Raw genomic sequence first — 22,990 nt, 5'->3', positions numbered from 1 at the left:
TTCCAGCTCCAGGGCGTTTTAGCACTTTTCCACCCGGTCATGGGATTGGAGATCTCTGCTTTTGCACTGGAAAGCGGGGGCTGCTTTGCTGCAAGGCTACACTTCCCGAGAGCCCCAAACGCGTGACGTCCTTATTGACAAACATTGTTTTCACTATGGCCCGCTGTACCTCAAAAGCGGCTCCTAAGGGGCTCTCTGACGCTGCCTTTAGTGTGAGAAAGCCGCAGATATGCTCAGATAGACACGGTTATGCTCAGCCTGCTCCCCTTTCATCTCATTAGCATACTTAGGGGTGTCCAAGGGGTGTAGTATTAATTTTCCAGTTAACAAAGCAAAGACCCCACTCTGGACACTGCAGCCTCGCAGAAAATGTTCTGAAATTGTTTCTCTGCTCCATCCCACCACTTCTAGACAAAACCTGAGCGCCCCGCCACGTCAGGCTTCCTCCCTCAGCGGCTGCAGAGGGAGAGGAGCAGCTGGCCAGGCTGCCTGTGTCCTTGCTGCCAGGGACTCGGCCCCAGGAGCAGTGCCAGCCCGCAGGGTGCTTCCAAGCGGGACACATGGCTTTGCAGCCAAAGCACCTTTGCTCCATGGCCAACGGCCTGACATGCTGTGCTCTGTGACACCTGGGCTGCTCTTACAACCAGCCACCTGCATTTGCTGACTCTGGTCTTAAATGCTCGAGTTTCTTTGGACTTGCAGAGGCCTGAGGAGCATTCCAGCTTTTTTTAGCTCTCGCAAAATGGATGGAAGTACAGTGAGCTCTTCAGATGGGAGTATAAAATCAGGGAGTTGTTTGGCTTGGAGGGGAGCTGAGGAGCTTTCTGCTCTAACCCCTTGCACACAGTGTGGCCACCTCTGAGCTCAGGTGAGGTTGGTCAGGGCTTTCTTGGCCCTTGAGAGCCTCCAAGGACAGAAGCTGCAGTCTCTCTGAGTCCATTCCAGGGTTTGACTGTCCTCGGGCTGAATGGGTTTTTCCTCATGTCACATCAGAACACTTGTTTTCAGTTTATTCCAATTCTCTCATTCTTCTGGCATACACCTTGACAGACATAGCTTGTCTCTGTCTGCTAAGTTTCTTCTTATTAGGTATTGGAAGGCTGCTGTCAGGTCCCCCCTAAGCCTCATCTTCTCCAGCCTAAACAAGTCCACCTACCTTAATCTTCTCTTAAGGGCAAGTGCTCCAGTCCCTGTGTTTTTGTGTACCAGTGCTGGACTTGCTCATTTATGGACATCTGTTTTATTAGGGACTGAAAACTGGATTTGGTATTGCAGATGTGGGCTCCTTGAAGTGTTGAGGAAAGGATGGCAGCTGCATCCCTTGATCTGACTGTGCTTCTGTTGATACAGCCCAGGCAGTCATTGTTGCTGCCAGGTGTCTGCTGGCTCCTTTTTTACCTCCTAGGCAATCCTGGACCTTGGACTAGGACACAGCTCTACTGAAGTCACAGCCCGCACTGTGGCAAGAGGTAGTTTGATTCCAGGTGTGCAACCTGGAGCTTCTCCTTTATGAATGGAGTGTGTTGCTGGCTTGTCTGTCTGACTGGCAGAGAGATGCCCCTGAGCGTTACCAACTGCTCCCTTCAGTTTTATTCACAAACTTAAGAGGCTTGCACTCGTCCCCTCTTACAGGTCACTGATAAAGATATTAAACAGGACAAGGAACAGGTCCCATCTGGTTTTGAGTGGTTCTGACGAGCTACGTCAGGCTTTCCTGCCTGCTTTGACCTTTCCCACTGACTGACTTCAACACTGGCGGTGCCTGTGCACAGCCCCAAGCAGCAGATCTGTGCTCGTTTGTGTGAGGCTGAGGCTGAAGGCCGTGCAGGCAGTGGCAGCAGTGCCGTTCTGGTCCCGCTCTCCAGCATTCCCTCAGCTTTAAGTGAGGAGTTGCTGGCACCAGGAAAATGTGCCCGTGTCTTTTTAGCTCCAGCTCCTGCAGTGCCACCCTGCTCCGAGCTGAGCTGTCAGCCTGGCCCATGGCCGCCAGAGGGAAGCAGAGCCCAGGAGTGCTCCTCTCCTCCCATGGCAGTGCCACAGCTGTCACTCTGGAGGGGGAAAGTAAACTCAATGAAGCACTAAGCAGGGCAGCTGCGTGACCCCGCTACAGCAGGCCCCAGCAAGGCAGATCCAATGCAGCAGTCTGCTGGGCTGCATCATTTTAAGAGCCTGACTGTGCATTCCCTCCCTGCATAGTTAAAAGGCCTCATTTATTGCAGCTCCAGCCATAACAGGCATTGCCCGTCCAACTGCTCATCTATTGAGTCACGGTGTACCCTAAACCAGCACTGAGGGCTGGGTGCTAGCAGCAGTTTTGATCAGAACCTTCTTTCACTCAACGTACCCATGCAAGAGCAGCCAGACTCTTCAGCCTTCCTTCGGCACAGGGAAGGGTTTCTTCCTCTCTCCCTAACTTTCCACCTCAAGCAGGGACATTCAGAAGAGAGCTGACTCCAGGCAGAAGTTTGTTCATCACTGCCAGGAAGCTGCAGGACCCAGCAGCAGGACAAGAAGTCCTTTGCTGCTAAGAGGGGCTGCTGCCCTCACTCAGCACAGGGAAGGACAAACCATCCTCTGAACTTGAGGTCAGAGCTGGAAAAACCCTGCCCAAATCCAGGAACGAGCTGCTGTCATTCCAACAGGGCCAGCTCCTTGGGGAAACACTCACAGCACCACAGCCAGCTTCTGCTGTGCAGTTCTTTCATCTCACACCCTTTCTCTCTCCACAATGCAGAGCAGCCTTTTCCCCCATCTGCATGATTTACAGCTCTCCCCTGCTGTACCAGGTAAAAACTAACCCTGCTCCACATCTGTATTCTAGGAGCCTGCCCCAGGTCTCCCTCCTGGCCACCACACCAATTAGCAAACACTGGGATGTCCTCATCTGTCTCTAGACAGCCTCAAAACCCCCTTATTTGCTGGAAAAGCCAATTCTGCACCAAAGAGGGTCTGAGTGCAACAGGGTTCACAAAAAGCGAGAGAAGTTTCAATTTAGTAGCACCAGTGATGGGTCCAGCTTCCATGCCCTTTTCTCTCCCCATCAGCTACCAGGCTCTTTAACACTGCACTAGTGATGCTGCTGCTGCCCAAGCCCTAGCCAGGAGCTGCTGCTCATCCCTTCACACACACCTCACCTCACAGTTGTTGCCCAGTTTTATTTCATTTAAAATCTGCTGCGTTAAATATTTTAGTTACAAGTTGTGTGTAGAGGGTAAGAGTAATAGACTCTGCAGGCACCAGCAATCCCCTCGCTCCCCCATATATGTGTGCGCTATCAGATTAAGGACTGTCCCCCTCCCCCCAAACCAGCAGCTCTGGGCTGGGATGCAGCTGACAGTGAAAGACCCGAGCCCCTGAAACTGTCTCTGGTGGTCAAGCCTTCACAGGCAGGAAGGCAGCATCCAGATCCACGTCTGTGGGCTGTGATTCAAGGACAGCTGCTGGGGGCTGCTTCTTACCCCCGTGTCGGGCATGTTAATGGTGAAAAGGTTGTGTCCTCCCCCCTCCCCCACCTCAGAACAGTGCTACCTCCACCAGAGGTCACAGGTTCTGCCCACCCCCACATGGACATTCACACCACAGTGACCAGGCTGGAGAGAGAATCTCCACAGGAAAGCAGGGGAGCTGCCACCACCACTGCATTCCTGTTTGTGGAGGGAGTGTAACCAGGTCACTGCCAGAGGCATGACACCTACCTCATGCCCTGCTCTGGTCAAAAACTGTGCAGTGAGCGGTCTGGGAGGCCCCAGACTGCTCTTGCTAGGTAAGGTGTGACGTATTGTCAAGCAAAACAGGGACAGAACAGTAGGCCTTTCCTCTCCTCTCCCTCCCGGAAACCTCAGTGCTAGGAAATAAAGCTGAACCCGCCTTAAGAGTGGCAGGGAAAGGTACCCTAGCACAGCAGCAGCAAGCAGTTTCCAGTGGTATAGGACAAGCAGGAGGTGAGAGTTTGGTGCCGTGAGGGAGAGGATGCCGTACAGACGGTTCTGGAAAGGCAGTGCCATGCAGTGGGTGGCCCACTGTGTGGCAATCCTCGTGAGATACCCAACCTTTGTGAAAAAGAAGAGGGCAGGAGGCAGGAGCTGTCCCCAGCATTCCCTCTAGGACAGCCCCGCTCCCCGCGAGGGAGGGAGGGAGGGTGCCCCCTGCCCTGCCGGTGCTGGCCCTGCCGGGGGTGGGGGGGCCGCCCTACAGGTCGAGCAGCAGGACGCGCGGATCCTCCACCGCCGCCTTGATCTTGCGCAGGAAGGTCACGGCCTCTCTGCCGTCGATCAGCCGGTGGTCGTAAGTCAGCGCCACGTACATCATGGGCCGCACCTCCACCTGTGGGCAGCAGCGACACAGGCGCGTCAGCTCAGCCCTACTGCCCGCCTCACCTCCCTCCTGCCCACGCGGCCAGTGCCTGGCTTCTTCCTTGCCCAAACACGAGGCTCTGCCCCCCAGATGCCAGGTCCTGCCCACTCGCCCAGGCATCCATCAGCACCTGGGTAGCATCGTGTCCCACAGGGCCAGGTTCCTTTCTGGAGCTGTTCTCCAGCCACCTCTTCCTCCCCACAGCGCAGCAGGTTATCCAGCTCTCCCCCTCACAGACGGGACAAGGTCCCCTGCACACTTTAGGCAAGTACCACTGCCAACAAAGCTGCCCTACACCCAGTAGTCTCTGCTCCTCCTTCACAGTAAAGCCTTTCAGAAGTTGACACCAGCCCCCTACAAAAAGCATACAGACTACAGTCCTTACCCCACTGAGCCCTTCCCTCTGACCCCTGGCACTCACCTTGCCTCCCACAGCCACAGGCCTGTCAAAGATGGCGTGCATGCCCAAGATGGCAGACTGGGGTGGGTTAATGATAGGTGTCCCGAAGAGTGACCCAAAAACCCCTCCATTGCTGATTGTGAAAGTGCCGCCGTCCATATCTTCAATGGCCAGTTCATTCTTCCTTGCCTAGAAGATAAGTCGGGTCTTAGAAAGCCACACAGATCACATGAAGCAAAGGACAAGGGTTGAGAAATTCTACTCCAGGAATAAATGCTGATGGCCAGCACTTATTGATCTATTCTGTTGAAAAGCAGCACAAATTACTTGAAAATACATCTCATCTTCACATCTGAACATTAACTGACTTTGGGGAAGGATTCTCCCGCCTTCACTTCTAACTCCTGCTTTTGCAGGAGACAGACACAAGGATTCCTACCCCAGCTTTGGCCTCTAAAAATGAAAGTGAAGGTACAGCATGTCACTATCACGTAGCTTGTGGTGTCCCAGCAGACTGACAGTAGATAGGTGTTCCCTGTAAGGCAGGGGTACAGTCACAGATGGAACTGCATCACCCCCCAGTATGGCTCATGTGTCAGGTCAGGGATGATGACGCTGTGGGACCAAAGCCACCCATGCCTATCCAGCACCTCCAACCCTTCCCATTCCTCCCAATTCTTTTCAGAAAATCCCCCCGCCTTTCCTTACCTTCTCCCCCAGTTCATAGATAGCACGCTCTATATCAGCAAAGTTCATGTTTTCTACATTCCTAACAACAGGGACCACAAGACCCTAGGGAGAAGCAAAAAGCATGATCAGCAAATTCAGGGCAGTTACACACAGATCAGTGTGATGGGGCAGGTGCCTGACCTCAGTCCAGGAGAGTTCCTGCCTCAGCACATGGTGGGCAGTGAGCGGAACTGCCTGGTACCCTGGCAGCTGTTGGGGAACCTGGCACAACCTGGCCTGAACACCTACATCGTGTGACATCATCTCCGCCTTTGTAGGCTTGTCTCATGAATCAACCAAGTCTGTCTGGATCCAGCTTCCATCCATAAAAGCAGGTGAGGCACTGGGCAGAGTTCAGCTGCCACCTCTTTCTCCACAAGATTGGAGACCCTTTATGCTGTAGTCCCCTCCCCAGACTGGCCGTCCTGGCCACACCTCCGCCTCACAGCAGAACCAACTCATTCAACACCTATCTCCATCCCATGCTTTTTCTGGACAGGTACATCTTTGAAGCAGCAGTGTCATGCATGTGGAACAGCATGGCAGGGTTAGCCAAAAGGCAGGGCATACAAGGCTTTTACTGTCTATGTCATATTCTCATGGTTTCATTAAAAGTAAAAAAGGTTTCCCTAACCTGGCCGTACTCATTAACCACTGAGATCTGTATTGACCTCGTTACTACATCTCCTAGTACATGGGCAGAAGAGTCCTTGATCTTCTCCCCAGATCCATCTCAGCAGTCCACAACGTATGAGAAGTCTCATTTAGAAGATCAGTTTCACCAGCATGTTTCTGCTGCAGCAGAGCTCAAAGCTGAGCTGGCTCAAAGTACGTGACCAACCCAGAGGTGAGGCTGCAGGGAACACAGCTGAAGCCTCCAAGTACCTACCCGGGGAGTTGCTACAGCAACACTGATGTCCACATAGTCCCTGTACACAATCTCTTTGGTCGTGTCATCAATCACTAGGATGAGAAAAAAGCCATGTTACAAATGCAGTACCCAAAATCAAGGGGCACACAGGTCAGGACTAGCCACAAAATCATAACAACATGTCCATCTCTAGCTTAAATAGAACTCCAGAGAAGAACGAGCCCTCACTGCACTTGTGGGAGAAGCATCAGGATAATCAGGAAGAAAACATGGTCTAGACAGGTCAGCCCTGCTGAGATGTGCCCTTGCTTAGCCCTCTTCTGGGTTTGAGCAAGCACCCCTGCCACCCCTGAGAGCTGCACTGCACCAGTAGCAGCCACCTCTGCACCCACAGCAGCTCTGCCCTCTGCAGGTTGCGTATCCACGGCCCCAGCCTCCCTCCTGGCACTCCCTCCCAACACAGCCCCCTTGGCAAGCTGGCCTTGGCCTACAGAAAGCAGCTGCAGTCGGTATGACTGTCCCTCTCTCCCTGGGCATCTGACTTGCTTGCCAAAGCTGTTCGTCCTGCTGTGGCCACCTGCTCTCCAAGAGTGGAAAAGCCACGTTCAGCAGTGAGAGTGCAACTCACCAGCAAGGGCCAGCGCTCACCTGCATTCACAACGGGCTGGTCCTGCAGGGCAAAAGCTGCAGCTTTCACAAACGCTGACATGAACCCCAGCTTCAGGTTGTGCTTTTTCAGGAAGGGATCCTTGTGCACAGCTCTCATTTCCCGGATGTTGCTGCAAAACCCACGGTAAGGCGGGTCAGGAGGTGTCCCACAAACCCTCCTCCCTGGCTCTGGAGCAGATTGTGGTGCCAGCCCCAGGGCCTGCAAGCCCACGCCACAACCCGCCAGCTGAAAGGGCCTGCCAATGCCAGGGGCTGCACAGGGCTCTCAGACCCTGCCAGGGGACCCAACCAGCCCTGGCCCACAGGCTCCAGAGGACAGGGTTAACCTGCACGGCCCACACTGCCAGGCACAAAAGCAAGATGGGGCAAGGCATATTTCCAGCTTAGGCCTGGCACTGCCACCAGTCCTCTGGAGATGCCAGCACTGACACGACATGGCAGCACTGGCAGCAACTACAGGTGAGGCCAGGTCAATCCTGGGACAGGCTGAGAGCAGAGAAGATGCACATGATGCTGGAAGGGAAAAGCTTCAATCAGTGTGCAAGTCCAGCACCAGGCAGCACAACGATGCCTCTGTACTCAATTCTCTGGTTTTGGGAATGGAGTGAATAAATCTTCCCAGATGCTATGGCAGTGGGTGCCAGCCTAATCACAGCCCTCAGACTGGTCGTGTTTGCCCACTGCTTCTGTTTATCAGAACTGAGGCCACTTACAAAGAGTCAACCAAGCTGTGGCTACAAGTTCTGCCTATTCCGGGCTAATACCAGATGCTGTGGAACTGCACGGCCAATGCCCTCCCCGCTCCAGAGACCTAGAGTCTTTGAAGAGACAGTTTCACCAAGGGGCAGGGGTCTCCACAGTTTAGAGTGTTTGTTTTCCTGAACCTAACCTTGTTTAGGGCTAGAATTACTGCCCAAAGACATTAGTGCCTCCCAAGACACAAAGACTGCAGCAATAAGGTTGAGGTTTGCTATGAAACTGGCTCATTATGGCTTCCTCCTTTCAGACACTGAGCCCCTACCCTGGGAAGCAGGAGGCCCCAGCACAGGTCCTCACCAGTCAGCCTCACAGCAATCAATCCAAACCAGATTACCAGAGGCAACAAGAGCCCGAGGCCAGTGTAAAGCGACACCTCAAAGAGCCTCAGAGAGGAGATAAAGCTGCAGCACTTCCCCTGCAATCGAGACTATTTTGCCAACCTCATTGTTCAGAGACCTAAATATTTACATCTTTTGTCTTAAGGAGCAGAATAGGATTTCACAAGGCAATTTGATTTGGCCACAATTTCCCCTTAATGCACTGTAACATAAGCTGCTCACCTTCCAAAGCCATTAGCCATTCAGTCCCTGCAAGTGCTTGAGTTGGGAGACCCCCACCTGGCCGGAGGGGCTGAGGAAGGATGCTAGTCCCTCTCTGGAAAGCTGCACTGTCCGACAGCAAAGGCCTCAGACCTATGTAATCCTCACCTGAAAGGCTGGTGAGCCCCAGGGAACCACCTCATTGGCAGCTAAATAGGCTCACCTGCAAAAGCAGTGACCTGGTGGGGTGGCAGAAAGCAGATGCTACATCTTGCTGTCTTCTAATAGTCACTCTACAAGTGGTACTAGTCACTCCTGGATCTACCAGTCCTCAACCAAGCAGCACATAGATGAGGAGCCACACTGCCCCTTTGACAAGCAGCAGAAGACTCTCAAGGAAGGACGGGTCCAAAGAGGACCCAAAAGATATGTTGACGATCTCTCCAGGGACAACCAGCAAGGCTTTTTTAAAAAGCACTGCTATTTAAGATGACTGCCTACATCCATTTCTACTCATAAAGGTTAGAAGAAGTTTGGTCCTCACCTCATATCAATCTCATTGAAAGTGGTCAGCATGGCACAAGTATTCTGAGCCTCTTTCAGACGCTGAGCAATACGCTGACGCATTCTATTCATTTTCACCTGAAAATCAAAAAGATATAAGGAGAAGCTGCCTTAAGCTCATCCAATGGACAAAACACACAAGAAACGCAAAAAGCCCTTCTTCTTGCCATCTGGTGGACTAGGAATAGATGCCTGTGGCCAAGGTTTTCACTCCAGCTCTCCCTGAGGAGCATGACAGGCTGAGGAATTGATTTCACTACAGAGCTGCTCAGCCAAATAGAGTTCTCATGAAAAGCTGCACTGAAACATATCACAGTGTAAAGACTTACAGCCTATGTGTTCCTCAGGACCTCCAAGCATGCAGCTAATGTGAGAAGAGCAAACTGCTACAAAAGCAGGCTGCTTGACCATGTGCTCTTTAAGAATGTACAAAGCAGTGGCAGCAGCCTCAGCCCTTTGCTGAGGGCTTGCAGGCAGACCAAGCAGATCACACTGAGCCTTCTGTGCTTGGTCAGCACAGCTCCAGCCAAGACTGTTGCCTAGAAAAGACCTGTGTCAGATCAGACCTGCCTCTTCCTCCACCCCAACCTTGAGTGGTGTCCTCATGTAGAAAATTTCCCCATCTCACAGCAACCCTGACCTAAGTGTGAACAGGTAGATAAGGACACACCCAGAAAGCTCAAGGCTTATGCCAGGGCAGATTGTTGCCCAGCAACAGGAGCACTGGCAAGGCCCCTATCCCATGGCTTACCCTATGCTCTGATCTGGCACCTTTGGTGGGCACTGCCTCCCCAGGAGGGGCTGCTGCTGGGGCTGCAGCCGGCTTCACCGCAGACACTGAGGGTAAAGAACACATCAGTCAAAAACAGAAGCCAGGGGTTGATCGCAATGCCCCGATGGAGAAAGCTCCTTTGAGCTCCTTGCTCAAGCAACAGGGAGCTTAATCAGCCTTGGTTTGGACTGGGCTGGTTCCAGGTGCAGCTGAGCTCTCCAGTCTGGAGCATGCAGAGCAATGATGCAGAGAAGCCTTCATCATAAACAACAGACTGTTTGCCATCCTTAACCTTACACACTCTCCCCAAGGAAGAGAAGCTTGGAAACAGAAGGAAATGACTGTGGCCTTACCGGGTTTGCTGTCAATGGGCTGAGCTGACACAGGTGGCACTGGTGGCATGGTAGTGGGAATTGGTGCTGCTGCAGGGGGAGGAGCAACCGCAGCTACAGGTTCAGGGGCTGCAGGAGGAGGAGGAGCTGCTGCTGGCTTGGCCTTGGCAGGGGCAGCTGGAAGACAAGGAAGAACCACAGTAAGGGTGACGATAGCTTACCTTGCCAAGGATCTCCCAGTCCAACCAACCTGATAAAATTTCACCCTGCATCAGAGTGCCTTCATGTTCTCAGTTCTGCTGCACTGACAGAAGCCACTACAAGAGTGGAGGTGTTTTACTTATCAACAGCCTAGAATTTCTCACTGTGCAGGAAACTGGATGTTAAACAGAAGAGGTTGGAGAAAGGAGTTATATCAGGGGAATTCTCAGTTAATTTTAGCTTAAAGCTGCAGTCTCCTCCAGAGGGAGCAAGTTACCCCCTCAGGAGGACCAAAATTATGCTTTTCTAATGGACAAAAGAATAGGAGTACTTTCTTCCAGCTACAGAAGCGGGTGGAGGAAACGTTTAACCGCTCTGAGGATCCCTCTAAAGACCTTGCTTCCATCTTCAGAAAAAGACTGGTGGAAACAGGAAGGCCTGTGCAAATTATACATGCCTGACTTACCTCCAGTTTTCCTGAGTTTGAACAGAGGTGTCCCCCCTTCCACTTTGCCACCATCAGGTACCAGAAGGGCTTCAATCACACCAGCTGCCGGGGCTGGAACTTGCACTGATGTCTGCAAAGAAGAGAATCAGTGAAATTCCCTTAAACACTGGATGGAGAACAGCGTCCAAGAGAAGATGCCAAGGCATGCAGACAGAGACTGTACTTTGGCACAGAGAGCAGCTCCGTCTCACACCATTTGCACCAGATTTCACACCCTCCACTGGGATTTCGTGCCAACACTTAGAGGTTTTGGGAGATGCTGGCAGTGTAACTTACAGCCTGATCTTCCTACTCCAGGGTATAATCAAGAGTTGACCTGCTGCCAGCATCTTCCCGATGGCAACAGCAGAAGCAGAACTTGGCAGGGAGCTTTAGCAAGAACTTCAAAGCTTAAGAGTCCTTTAAGGAGTAAGTAAACTTAAATACTACATTTAAAACAATCTGAAGGCTCTGCAGATTTCTCCTGTTTAGACACAAACAGGTTTCAGAGCTTATAGCATTGCAATTGGAAGGAGTGGAATTTGCAGCTCCAAGAAACATCAGCACCACTGATGCTTTATCAAATGTATGAGGAAAAAAAGAGTTATCAAAGAATTCTCACTTCAGGCACTGCCAGCTTTCATATTAAATAAGAAAAGCTTTTCTCCATGAAGGGAGCAGGAGACACAGGCAGGGCCTGTAGGCTCTTAGCAGGAGAGGAGCCATACAGGGTACCCTCTACAAAACTAGAAAAAGTTTTGGTCCAGAAAATTCCTACCTTGTCTGTTTCAATCTCACACACCACTTCATCTTCCGCCACTGTGTCTCCAACAGCTGAATGATAGATATGAAGACCACTGTGAGGAGGGAGGTGTGCTCCAGCCTCCCCCTCTTAACCCACAGCAGTCTTCCCCACTAACCCAGAACTTTCTCACCCCAGTTTTCCACCACCTCTAAAGAAAAAGTCCAGCTCAAATGATCTACTGCACAGTCAGATTCCCGTTTAAACATCACCCTTCACCCAACATCACCTATGATACAGAGGTGCTGAGGCCATAACTTCAATCCTTATCCCTTAGGAGAGCTGCAATTAACTGCCTCATTTGTCACAGGCTGAAAGGCATAGAGCAGGCTGTCAGACAGTGAACTACAACCCACTCCCGAGCTGCCCACTGAGCCAGCAATGGCATTGACAATCTCAGGGAACAGATAGCTGCTTACCTTTCTCCCACCTGACATCTCCTTCTGTGACTGACTCTGCAAAGGCTGGTGTGTTCACCGTAACCACGTCATCCCCTGTAGGAGACACAGGACACACTTGAACACGTGCAGAGCTCAGAACATTGCTGCATTCTTGTGATCGGGACTCTACTAGAGGGGGCAGCTCAACAGACATTGAATGTTGGCGTTCTCCTTACTTAAACATCGACTCACACTTCAACACAAGAGAAATTCCCACATCGTGACAGCAATACCAGACAAAATCTTTAGGGCCCAAGGACCTAAACTGTCATCCTTCCATTGAGGTGGGACAGCAGTGGGCCTAAACCAAGGGCAGAACAGACAGCCTCAGCTGCTGTCAGGACAGCAACTGGTATCACAAGAGCCATCCTGCTGACTCCTGACTTTTTACTTACTACGTACTGCAGTGGTTCTGAAGCAACGGACAGTGAAGACACTGGAGCTATTTACTCTGCAGAAAGAGAGAGAGATATGAACACGGAAGTATGTTCCTCTGCAGGCTGCCAGCACCGAGCTCAGGTACAGAATTTACATTTGCTTAACTAATCTGAAAGGCTGGTCAGCTATGCTGATGGATTTGTTTCATGGGACTCCTACTTACCATTCAAGCTGCACCAGTCCCACTAAGGACAGACACATTGCAGCTCACCATCAGTAGTTCTTTCAGAAACCCAGTGAGAGCTGACATGGACAGAATTTTCATTTAGACAGACAACTCAACAGAACCCCTGTGCTTTAAAGACAGATAAAAAGATGACCTGGCCAGTCCACCCTATGCCCAATACTAGTGCAATAACCATTTCTCCCTCCAGATCAGGACTGCTATCTCTATGGAAGCTGCGAGATATCTCCATGAGAGAGACAAAGCACCATAAAGTGCCTCTGGCAACACATCCAAGAGTCAGCTGTTTCTCTCCACCAAGTCTCTTCACAGGGAGCTGGCAATCCCAAGTGTTCCAAACTAACATCACAGGTGGAAACCTGAAGCACACATGCTTCAGCATTTCCTCTAACGCAGGCTACTTGGTGCCAACAGACCAGCATCGCAGGCTTTTACAGATATGCTCGTAAGGTTATTTCCCCAAATACACTTTTACAAGACCATCTCAGCAATGCAAGCCTTGCCATATAAACAACAGCTCCCTGAACCACTCCACTTCTCTTGATAGAAATCCTACCAGATAGCCACCATAGAGCAAACAAGGCTTCCAGTCAAATAACCAAAGAGATTATTAGAGATCCATTATCACCAGTTTTCCCATTCCTGTCCTTTCCCTGCCTCAGAATTTGGTTCCAAACAAAGCTTACTTTCTTTAAGCTTGCCACAGTTCCTGATGTGCAAAACCTATATTTTGCTATGGCTAGCTCCATGTTGCTGTGATGTACACAGAGATTTTATGACAGCCAACCATATTCTGTCCCCCAGCCCCCAGATCTTCTCATGGCTAGAGCAGCCCCAGCCTCTCCACATCACAGTTTTTCTGGGGATACTTACATAAGGTTCCTGCTGTTGGTGTAAGCCAGTCCCTGGCTCCCAGCCACACCTGTGAATGAGAATGATGTTACCCCACTGGAGCATTACGCAGCCATCCAGCCCTCAACTGTCCCTGTCAGGTAAAAGAACATCCACTTTGAAAGAAGCTTGGGACTAAGTGGGGAATATAGCCATGTAGAGACACTGTAGTGCTGTCAAGCCTAACCAGAGCTTGCCAATGACAGTGGATTTGTCTGCAAGGGTAACTTTTGAAAAGGGCAAACAAAGCAGCAGCTGCCCCAGAGTAAAACCAGGAAAACCCTTAGAGGGACACCTCTGGGACTGCTAAACCCTGAGTGGCTGCTGAGATATCCTCAACAATATAAACGTGCTCCTAATAGGAGCAAGGCATCGGTCCCCTAAAGGGGAAGCCCTCGGGAAGCGTCAGTCACATGACAGGTAAGGAGTGAAAAAAGCAAGAAAAAATCAAAACCGGGTGTAGGGCAGAGTAGCAGGTCACCATCATCCCTAATCTCTGTACAACCCGTCCCAGGAACACTTACTTTCCAAAACTCACAGCAGGGAGGTATTTGCATAGCTTCTCAGTTTCACATGTCCTACTGTCCCCTTCCCACACTGCTCACATCCCCTGACGCTGCAATTTTTACTATGAACTGAACTCCTGTCCTTTGTCTCTTTCAGGGCACTGGGCAGTTTTCCAGACTGATCTTTAAGAGAGTTAGGCGTAGCAACTGGAGAATGTAGCTATTTCAATTACACAATGACAGAAGCAAGAACCATTTCCCCACTTGCTTTTTTCAAAAAAGCCCTAAAATGTTGACACCATCCCCCACTAAAGATCTGATACTGGAACTCTAGAGACCAGAAAAGGTAAGCAGATGAAACTGGTTTCTCAATGCTGAACCGGGAATGAGCGATGTAATGCCATCTTAACACAGCACAGCTCAAAACATAATTCTGGGAAAAGTCACGTAAAGCACCAAAGAGGAGGAGGTCACAGGCACACTGGATTTGACATGTCATTTAATATTCACCCGTCACTTTCAAGCGAGTTTATTAGAGAGCCAGGCTCTGCAACAGCAAGCGCTTCAAGCGCTGCAGCGCTCCAAACACACTGTGAAACACTGCTGTGAAACGGATTGGGCAGGATATTCATTAGGCAAGGGAATACAGCTCATGGAAATACAGCTCATTTCACCAACTGTTTCTTCATTACATGATTGACAGACATAAACCACAATCAAACCTATTACCAATTTCCATCACCAGCCCTGTTCTGTCTAGGCAGTTTGAAGTGAAATAAGTAAGACTTACCAGACAGAGAGCATCTTGCCAGAGTACAGTTCCCCTGTCAGAACGAAGAGGAACGATCAGTGTTGCAAAAAGACAGACCCACCCTAGAAGGACTTCAGTTATCCCATGAGATTTGGATCAGAGACAGGATCCACCATTCCCATGCTCCAGACTGCAGGCATGCTGCTCTCCCACAGTGTGCAAGAGCTGGAGATGATGAGAACACCCGGCTCTTTGCTTTGTCTCCTTTCACAATGCTTTCCTGGGGAGTGATGTACCACTGATGCACTTGGTTTTCAGTTGTGGCTCCAGCTCAGGTACAGTTGCCTCTTCAAGAAGGAACAGATTTCTAAAGATTCATTCACTATGAATGAGAAGGTCAATGGTAGCTACTGCATACAATAAAAAAACATCCCATGATGTTTACTTCTACAGTCATGAATACAGCATTGGTGTTTGGGGTTTTTGTTTGTTTGTTTTAAGGCTATGGAGCCTTTGAACTCCAGAAGGCCAGAATTTCCCTCAACGGCAACATTTCTGCCTTCAGTGAGCCAGGAATTCCACCTTCTGATGATGTTCCACTTCGTACCCATGTAATCATTAACTGCACTCTTAGCTCAGCATAGCATTTCTCAGAAGTAAAAAGCATTTCAAGATATTCCATTACTTCCCCTATTGTTATTATACACACCCTTAGCATTGAACCTGCAGATCTAGGGAACCCAAGAACTCTTTAAAAGCTACAGGAAAGCACCCTTGTAATCATGACTAAAATGCAGTTGACTGGTTTGGAACGACAGCTATTGAACAGCTGAAAGCCCTCTTAACCCTGCAGCTAAGCTAAGAGGCAAAAATTAGATTTCATTCACATCTCCAGTGTAAGGCCTGGTTTCAGCTTCACCAGAGGAAGCAGGATGGGATATAACTGATCTCAAATATCAAAATTATTTGTGGAGCTGTGTGTGATAAAACAACAGACGAGATCAAAGACTCGAGAGATACTGAAGGTTATCACACCGTCTACAGCACTGACTGCTGCAGCAGTCAAAAATACATTCAGTGCACGCTTCATACCACCAAAACTACCAGTAGGCCTGGAATTAATTGTGTGGCAGTTTAATTATCCCAACTTACTGATGGCTTTGGCTACTCGGATATTAATGCCCAGTCAATTCAGTGGTTGGTGAGCAGTTCAACAGGGTTATAACCAGCTGTGCCAAGGATGCAGGCTGCCAGGCTGACTTGTTGCTAAGCCAGCCTGGGTCTGGCAGAGTTCAGCAGCCCCAGCAGAGCTAACTTGCTCGCTGGCCCACTGCAAGGACCAACCACCCTGGACCTGCCTGATCTTGGAGCTCCTTCAGTGAAGACAGTTAGGTTTGGCTAGCTGGTATGAACACTTTGAGCCACTTCAATGAGACAGCCTTCACTTGGAGAGATAAATCTTGGTCTAATTAGCTAGTGATTCATGCACCAAGTGATTAATTTTTCCCCCTACATTTCACATGACTTCTCAGAGTTGCTTGTGTAACTGTTAATGATGTCAAAGCAACCCTGACCCACAGTGTCCCAGACCACACCTTTCAAGGAGCAGTCACAGTCCAGCAGATCACTACACATCGAAATAAACCACGGAACACATCAGCCAAAGTGCCAGATAGTGTCTCCAGCACTGGTAGCTGGGACTGCTCCAGGTAAGGATAATAACCTAACAGGAGGGTACAGTTAACTTCCACAACAGAAGCCTGGTGATGGGCAAAGCAGGCACTAGTTCTCCAGCTCCAGCTTCTTCAAAGCAAAGAGGCTGCTGCTTTAACACTGAGTGCAAATCATCACTACACACCAGAAACCCACTGCACATCTGCTGTGGGCTGTGACACAATCACATCCAGCATGGCAGGGCACATGCAAGATGGGATGGAAATGACAGAGTCGAGCGGTAAAGGATCCTGTTGCCAAGATGACAGGTGGAGAACTCCTCCAGCATGCGGGGTAGATCACACAGGGAAGTTCTTTACAAACTCTTCCCCAGACAAACAGAACTTGACTCTCAACACACTGAATGCAGCTCCTGATCAAACCATGCTTTTTCAGGCTAGCTCTTCCCTGGACTTTTTCAGGTCATGCTTCAACAGCTGTCCTCCCCGCCTAGCCTTACATGCTCAGAGACAGACTGTTGATGCACATACATGAATCCAGCACCTTTTTCTCTTTGATGAGATTGTCAAAAATTCAGATCATCTTTCCCTACCCTCATTGTCTCTTGCTGACTGCACTGTTCTCCCACCAGTCCTACACTTCTGAATTTTGTACATCTCTTATTCTCACTTCTCCCATCAGAGGTTTGCTGAGTTCCGGCGTTTCTGCCTCTTCAAAATGCCTGCATTACCCCCTTGGACAGAACTTACTTCCCATATCCCTACTCAAATGGAAATTACTACTACTACTGCCACCATCTTGACCTCTCAACTTTCTAGTATGTCTAACATTAACTACAATTATCTCCTCTGCTTAGTATTCTGCCACTACTTCCTGTAGCCTCCTGATTTGCAGACCAGCTTTGTAAAAGGTGTGAATACTCCATCTCACCTTACCCCCTCCCTCCTTCTGTATAATTACATGGTGCAACCATGTAATTTAAGCTTTTGGTGACAAAGCTTAAATAGTGTAAAAGTGTTGCTTAAACAAGCTCATTTTAAAATGCATTAAAACCAATCTGTATCTACACAGAGATATAACAAAATACAATTATAAACTGTTTATACTGTGGTTTTAAATACATTTATAAACACAAATCTCTCTGTATCGCCCAGAGCCAGGCATTTACCACACCACAGCCCCGTGGGGAAGTATGACATAGTTAACTGTTCAACATTACAATCAGCTGCCAACACTTGCTCGCCTCCGTTCACAGGACGACTAAAGTAAAATCTCATGCTCTAAGGCTTCTGGCAGAGCTTATCTCGAAGTGATCCCCCGCAGCTGTGCACGTGTATGTGTGCCTACACATGCACATATATCTATGTATGTACATAACGCTATGCATGCTTGCCACTTAAACCGAAGATGTGGCCACAAGAAAGCGGGTGGCCGAGCGCAGCCCCGGGGCTGCTGTTCGCCGTCTCTGGCGATTGGCCTCTGCCGAGCCCCTGCCACCGTCAGCACCGGGGGCTGCCGTTCGCGACGGCTCAACGGCTGCTACGAGAACGGAGCGCAGAAATTAACCGGACAGCAGATCCCCGTCTACCGACCGTTTCTGCCCCAGACCGGGGGTGGTGTGCGCGGCGAGTGCCGGCTGCCAGCGGAAGGGCCCCCGGGGGCCGCAGCCCCAGCGGGCGGAGGGGCGCGGCGGGCCCGGCGCGGCGGGGCGGCACGGCACGGGGCAGCCGGCACACGCTCCGGCGGCATCGGAGCACAGGCAGAGCGGCCCTCGGCCCGGCCCAGTCCCTCCCGGGAGACCGGGGCGGCGGGCCTGAGAGGGAGAAGGGGGACGCGTCCCGGTGCCCTTGGCGCCGCCATCCCTGCCCGCCCAACCGCCGCCCTCCCCGCCTCCCTCCCCGCCGCACCCTCCCGCCTCGCGCCCCGGTGCCCAGGCGGGCGGTACCTGCCGGAAGGCGCGCAGCGAGCGGCCCAGCGCCCGGCCCAGGCAGCGCGACCGCCACAGCAGCAGCATCGCGGCGGCGGCGGCGGGAGGAGCCGGAGGGCGGACACCGGAAGCAGGCCCGGCGCGAGCCGGAAGTGCGCAGGGCCCGACCAAGCTCTCCGGAACGGGGTGCGGCGGGGCGGTACCATGGCGGGCGGGGGGTGCAGCGCTGGGGAGGGGGCTGCGGGCCGGGCCGGGGCCGCGCTGTGGTAGCTCCCGTTGAGGCATACGCAGGGTGTGAGCCATAGGCGGCGGCTCGGTTACGCCTTGTGTCCCGGCTGTCCGGACGCTGGTGTGTCGCTGCCCACCCCCTGCTGCAGACACGAGCAGGTACCGGGGCTTTCGCATCACACATCGCCTTACGTGCGAGCTGCCTTACCTCCCTGGTAGGGCCACAGCAACGTGGCAACAAAAGTCAATGTTCACCGCTCCCTCTGTGCAGCCAGCTCCAGACTGCTGCGGGACAGCAGTACTGCTGGTCCTGCTGCTCACCTTGACAAATCACAGGGTCAGGCTCGCGTACGATGATCGGTGGAGTCGTGGTGTGCTTAGAGATGGACAAGGAGGTCATCTTACCATGGCAGATGGGCAAATGAGTCCACAAGTAAGGCCCGTTCAGGTTTGGGCATTTGAGAGTCCCCAAATGAGCTGCTGTTTTCTGCCTGCTTCCAGGTGAGGAGACCACTGGTGGAAGAAAACCCAAGGAACCCATTCACAGAATCGGAACTAGCTTGGGATAGTCTGGCAGCCAGGAATCTCTCAGAGCCAAGTTCAGGTTGCGTACACATCCTTAATTTAGCCATTGCTTAATAATATATGAATGCTAAACCGCAACCTTCAAAAGAGTCTTATAATATAAATTTGCCACAAACATCCTTAGGATCATTTTCAAACAAAAGAAGCTGAATAAAAATCAGTGGGAGGCTTTGAGGATGTACCGACTGTTTAATGAAAGGCAATTGAGCCAGAAAGGCTCTCTGACAGATCTCTCTCAGATCTTTTGAGGGCTTGTTCAATATCCTTGAAGAAGACCACCTGATGTCAACTACTTTTAACAACAGCCTGCTGCCTACCAAATGAATCACAGAACCATAGAATCATTTTGGTTGGAAAAAGCCTTTAAGATCATCGAGCCCAACCACTTACCTCACACTGCCAAGCCCACCACTAAACCATGTCCCTCGACACCTATTCTACACATCTCTTAAATACCTCTAGGGATGGTGACTCCAACACCTCCCTGGGCAGCCTGTGCCAGTTTCTAATGACCCTCTCGGGGAAAAAAATTCTTCGTAATGCCGTCTCTAAACCTTCCCTGGCATATCGTGAGGCTATTTCCTCTTGTCCTGTAACTAATTGCTTGGGAGAAGAGATTGACTCCCACCATGCTAAAACCACCTTTCAGGTAGTTGTAGAGTGATCATGTCTCCTCTCAGCCGCCTCTTCTCCAGGCTAAACATCCCCAGCTCCCTCAGCTGTTACACATCAGACTTGTTCTCCAGACCCATCACCAGCTTCATTGTCCATCCCTAGACATGCTCCAGCACTTCAGTGTCCTTCTTGCAGTGAAGAGCCCAAAACTGAACACAGTATTCAAAGTGTGGCCTCATCAGTGCCCACTATAGGGCCATAATCACTGCCCTGGCCTTGCTGGTCACACTGCTCCTGATACAGGCCAGGATGCCATTGGCCTTCTTGGCCACCTGGGCACACTGCTGGCTCATGTTCAGCCTGCTGTTGGCCAACACCCCCAGGTCCTTTACTGCAAGTCAGCTTTCCAGCCACTCTGCCCAAGCCTGTAGCATTGTGTGGAGCTGTTATGGCCCAAGTGCATGACCTGGCCCTTGGCCTCAGCCCATTGCTGCAGCCTGTGTAGGTCCCACTGAAGAGCGTTCCTGAATACACCAAATACAGCTGTGTTCAGTGAGCATGGGGGGGCAAAGCAGAGGAAGCCCCAGGAGCATGGCCAGGCTTTGACCACCCACCCCCCAGCTCCTCCGTCCACCCCGTAGCTCCTGTACCAAGCCTCTCTCGTCCACGGATGCCCTGGGGCAGGTGGATTTGTTCCGGGCCGGGGTCAGGGTGTGTGCTGCAGCGGTGTCTCTAAAACACCCTGTCATACGTGAGGAGCTCGTGTCGCCCTGTGCTCCCCCGGTCAGCCAGCGGGGTCGGCACCAGCCCTTGGCCGGCCGACGCCGGGGACCATGAGCGCGGGAGACAGCCGAGCGGCAGGGAAGGTGGCTGCACCCCGGCGCTGGACCTGACCTCCTGGCCGTCTATCTGCATATTCAGAAGTTGTTCCCAGCCGGTTGGCTGCCTCCGGCCTCCCCACTCCCTCTTTAAAAGACCCGAGCGCGGCGCGGGGGCTGAGCAGGCGCTGGCTCCGCGGCGTTCGCCCCCGGACCCCGGGGCTCTGCCAGCCAGGGCGAGCAGCGCCGAGAGGCGAGCGGCCCGCTTGCTCAAGACAGAGGGGCTGCCGAAGGCTCTGGGGGCACTGGCTATGCCGGAGGGGCCGCAGGCTGCTCCTCGAACGGCTCTCCCACCGAGGAGCCCGAGGAGCTCTCGTTTTGGAGAGGACACACTCGCCTTCTCTTCTGAGCATCCTCATTTGACTCCTCACTCTGCAGGTAAGAGGAGCCTCGCTGCTTTTAGTGTTTCGGAAGGTGGTACTGGTGAAGGCAGAGTAGGGAATGAAGCGCGCATCTGCTGCATCAGCCGGAGCAGACTGCTCGGGGCAGCACCGCCTGGCGCTGGGGTGGCTGCGGGGGCAGCTGCAGCCACTCATCATGGGCTGCCACGGACTCTCCGAGTCTCTGGCAGAAAGATGGTGGTGCTGGCAGCCTGAGTCAAGTGGAGGGCTTTTGCCAGCTCTGAGTTGATCTGCTTACAAGAGGTGCATCACCCAGGTTTCTGGGGCTGGCATGCCTCGGTGTGGAGGACGGGTAGGCACTCAGACCTCGCAGTTGGACACAGAGGTGAGAAATTGTGACTATGTGCCAAAATAACGTGTTTCTGTAACAAAGCGAGGGAAGCAGCAGGACAGGCTGTCTTGTGTCCATACCACACAGAAAGGCTGAAGAATGGCTGAAATCTCTGACTTGCCACGTGGCTTTGCTGGAAGTGGCTGGCAGGCTCGAGGGCACCCACTGGCAGTGCTTATTATATGGGAGGGCCAGAGATGATGCTGAGAGCTGCCAGCACCCTGGCCTGACACTGGGCATGGGTAAGCTGAACAGTCTGAATGCCTCCACAACAGACTTGGGAAAAAGAAACCCCAAGGGTCAGGAGCCTGGAGGGGGAACAACACAGGATAGCAACAAGTGGTGTCAGACCACCCCGAAAATACTTGGTTTGTCAAGACTAGAGACCTGCAAAAGGTAGAGCTCTCCCAGATACCTGCCTGGAGTACAGGGATGTTCTAAGAAAGGAAACCTGATTAAAAAAAAAAAAACAGTGAGAAGAAACCCATTTTCTACATTGCTCATGGGCCTGGGGCACTCACCACAAAGCAGGGGGACAGGGGGCTGATGGTACTGAAAATGATCAGGCATTTCTGGGTATAGTAAAAGAATCTCAGACATTTTAAATGTGTCTGGAAAAGACATAAACTGTCCTACTTCAGAGATGCAAAGTTACTGGTAACTAACCTGGATGAGGAAGAAGCACTCCCAGGGATGATTAGTCTGTCATTTCCCGAGTGTGAGCTTTTGTGCTTTCTTTTGCAAAGCTCCCCGAGCAAGCAACAAGCCGAGGGGGTGGATCCCTGCCTGGAGCGTGTGTGACAATTTTAAGCCCAAGGCTGCTGGCTCAGTAGTTTTTCTCTTCCCTGGTAATCCCCACCCATTTTATTCAGTGTTTTGCCAAGCGCTGCGGAGCCCTGTGCGGTGTTAGCCTGAACATCCTGGTGTGTCTTGCTCACACCAGCTCACGTCACACTTTCACCCTTGCTGTGGCCCTTTCCACCAGCCTGTTTGGGCCATCTCAGCCCTCCAGCCAGCGCTGCCACCCATCACCATGCCATTGAAGCTGTGGTGGTGGGTGCTGGGAGCAGCAGGCAGCAGCCATGCACTGGCCTCGCTGCTACATGTTGTGGCTACCTTCACCAGGGATGTAGCTGCCATCCATGTGCTCTGCCAGCACCTGGCAGCACACAAAGCTACCTTTGCCCAGCTGTGTGTGGCAAAGGGCTCCAGCTTGTGCTTGCCACCCTTTACCCAAGTCCATGAGCCCAAATGCCTGCGGTGTGGGCGCAGCTGCTGGTGCCAGGAGTCCAGGCTGCTGGGCACATCAGGGCCCAGACCACGTGGCATGCTTGGGCATGATGAATGCCTGGCTGGTAGAAGGGAGCTGTGACAGCGTCCAGGGTGTTGCTGCTGTCATGCAACATCTGACAGCCTCCTTATGGGTTCTGCAGTGCCCAGAGTTTTCTGTCTGCATCATTTGGTCATTCCCTGGCAAAACACATGTTGCAGAGTTGCTGGGATGCCCTCGTAATCTGGTAGGAAAAATATCTGGCCATGTACATGGAGAACTGCTGTGTGAGGTCCTCCTGCTCACTGATGTTTCTTGCTCTTTCTCCAGCTCCACACCACTAGCAGGCTGAACCATCAAACACCTAGGAAGCCTGCCAGTCTGTCACTGGAA

The 22,990-nt window shown here is 51.8% G+C and overlaps 1 protein-coding gene across 2 annotated transcripts; it reads right to left on the bottom strand.

Moving 5' to 3' along the window:
• Positions 1–1,575: 1,575 nt before the first annotated feature.
• DLST (dihydrolipoamide S-succinyltransferase) lies at positions 1,576–18,415 on the bottom strand. 2 transcript variants are annotated; one of them, XM_061997778.1, is made up of 15 exons: positions 18,308–18,415; positions 14,728–14,761; positions 13,414–13,462; positions 12,314–12,369; positions 11,898–11,972; positions 11,455–11,510; positions 10,656–10,767; positions 10,010–10,165; positions 9,636–9,721; positions 8,865–8,962; positions 7,002–7,132; positions 6,372–6,445; positions 5,462–5,545; positions 4,793–4,942; positions 1,576–3,503 (listed from the first exon to the last, which is right to left on the bottom strand). In XM_061997778.1, exons 1-15 carry the CDS (start codon positions 18,374–18,376, stop codon positions 3,381–3,383), a joined length of 1,353 nt encoding a protein of 450 aa, XP_061853762.1. In that variant the 5' UTR covers positions 18,377–18,415; the 3' UTR covers positions 1,576–3,380. The 2 variants fall into 2 exon arrangements, with proteins under 2 accessions (XP_061853762.1, XP_061853760.1); XM_061997776.1 differs by having other exon boundaries at positions 3,373–4,323; positions 4,775–4,942.
• Between the last annotated feature and the right edge of the window lie 4,575 nt (positions 18,416–22,990).

This window comes from Colius striatus, chromosome 6 (genome assembly GCF_028858725.1).
Source record: "Colius striatus isolate bColStr4 chromosome 6, bColStr4.1.hap1, whole genome shotgun sequence".
Lineage (NCBI taxonomy): Eukaryota > Metazoa > Chordata > Aves > Coliiformes > Coliidae > Colius > Colius striatus.
This window is presented reverse-complemented; position numbering and strand designations above follow the sequence as displayed.

Coding starts and splice junctions, on each gene's coding strand:
- DLST (XM_061997776.1), bottom strand. CDS start 18,376: ATGCTGCTGCTGTGGCGGTCGCGCTGCCTGGGCCGGGCGCTGGGCCGC. Junction 11,973..12,313: donor CAGAACCACTGCAGTACGTA/GTAAGTAAAAAG, acceptor TGTCTCCTACAG/GGGATGACGTGGTTACGGTG. Junction 4,324..4,774: donor CTGTGGCTGTGGGAGGCAAG/GTGAGTGCCAGG, acceptor TGCTGCCCACAG/GTGGAGGTGCGGCCCATGAT.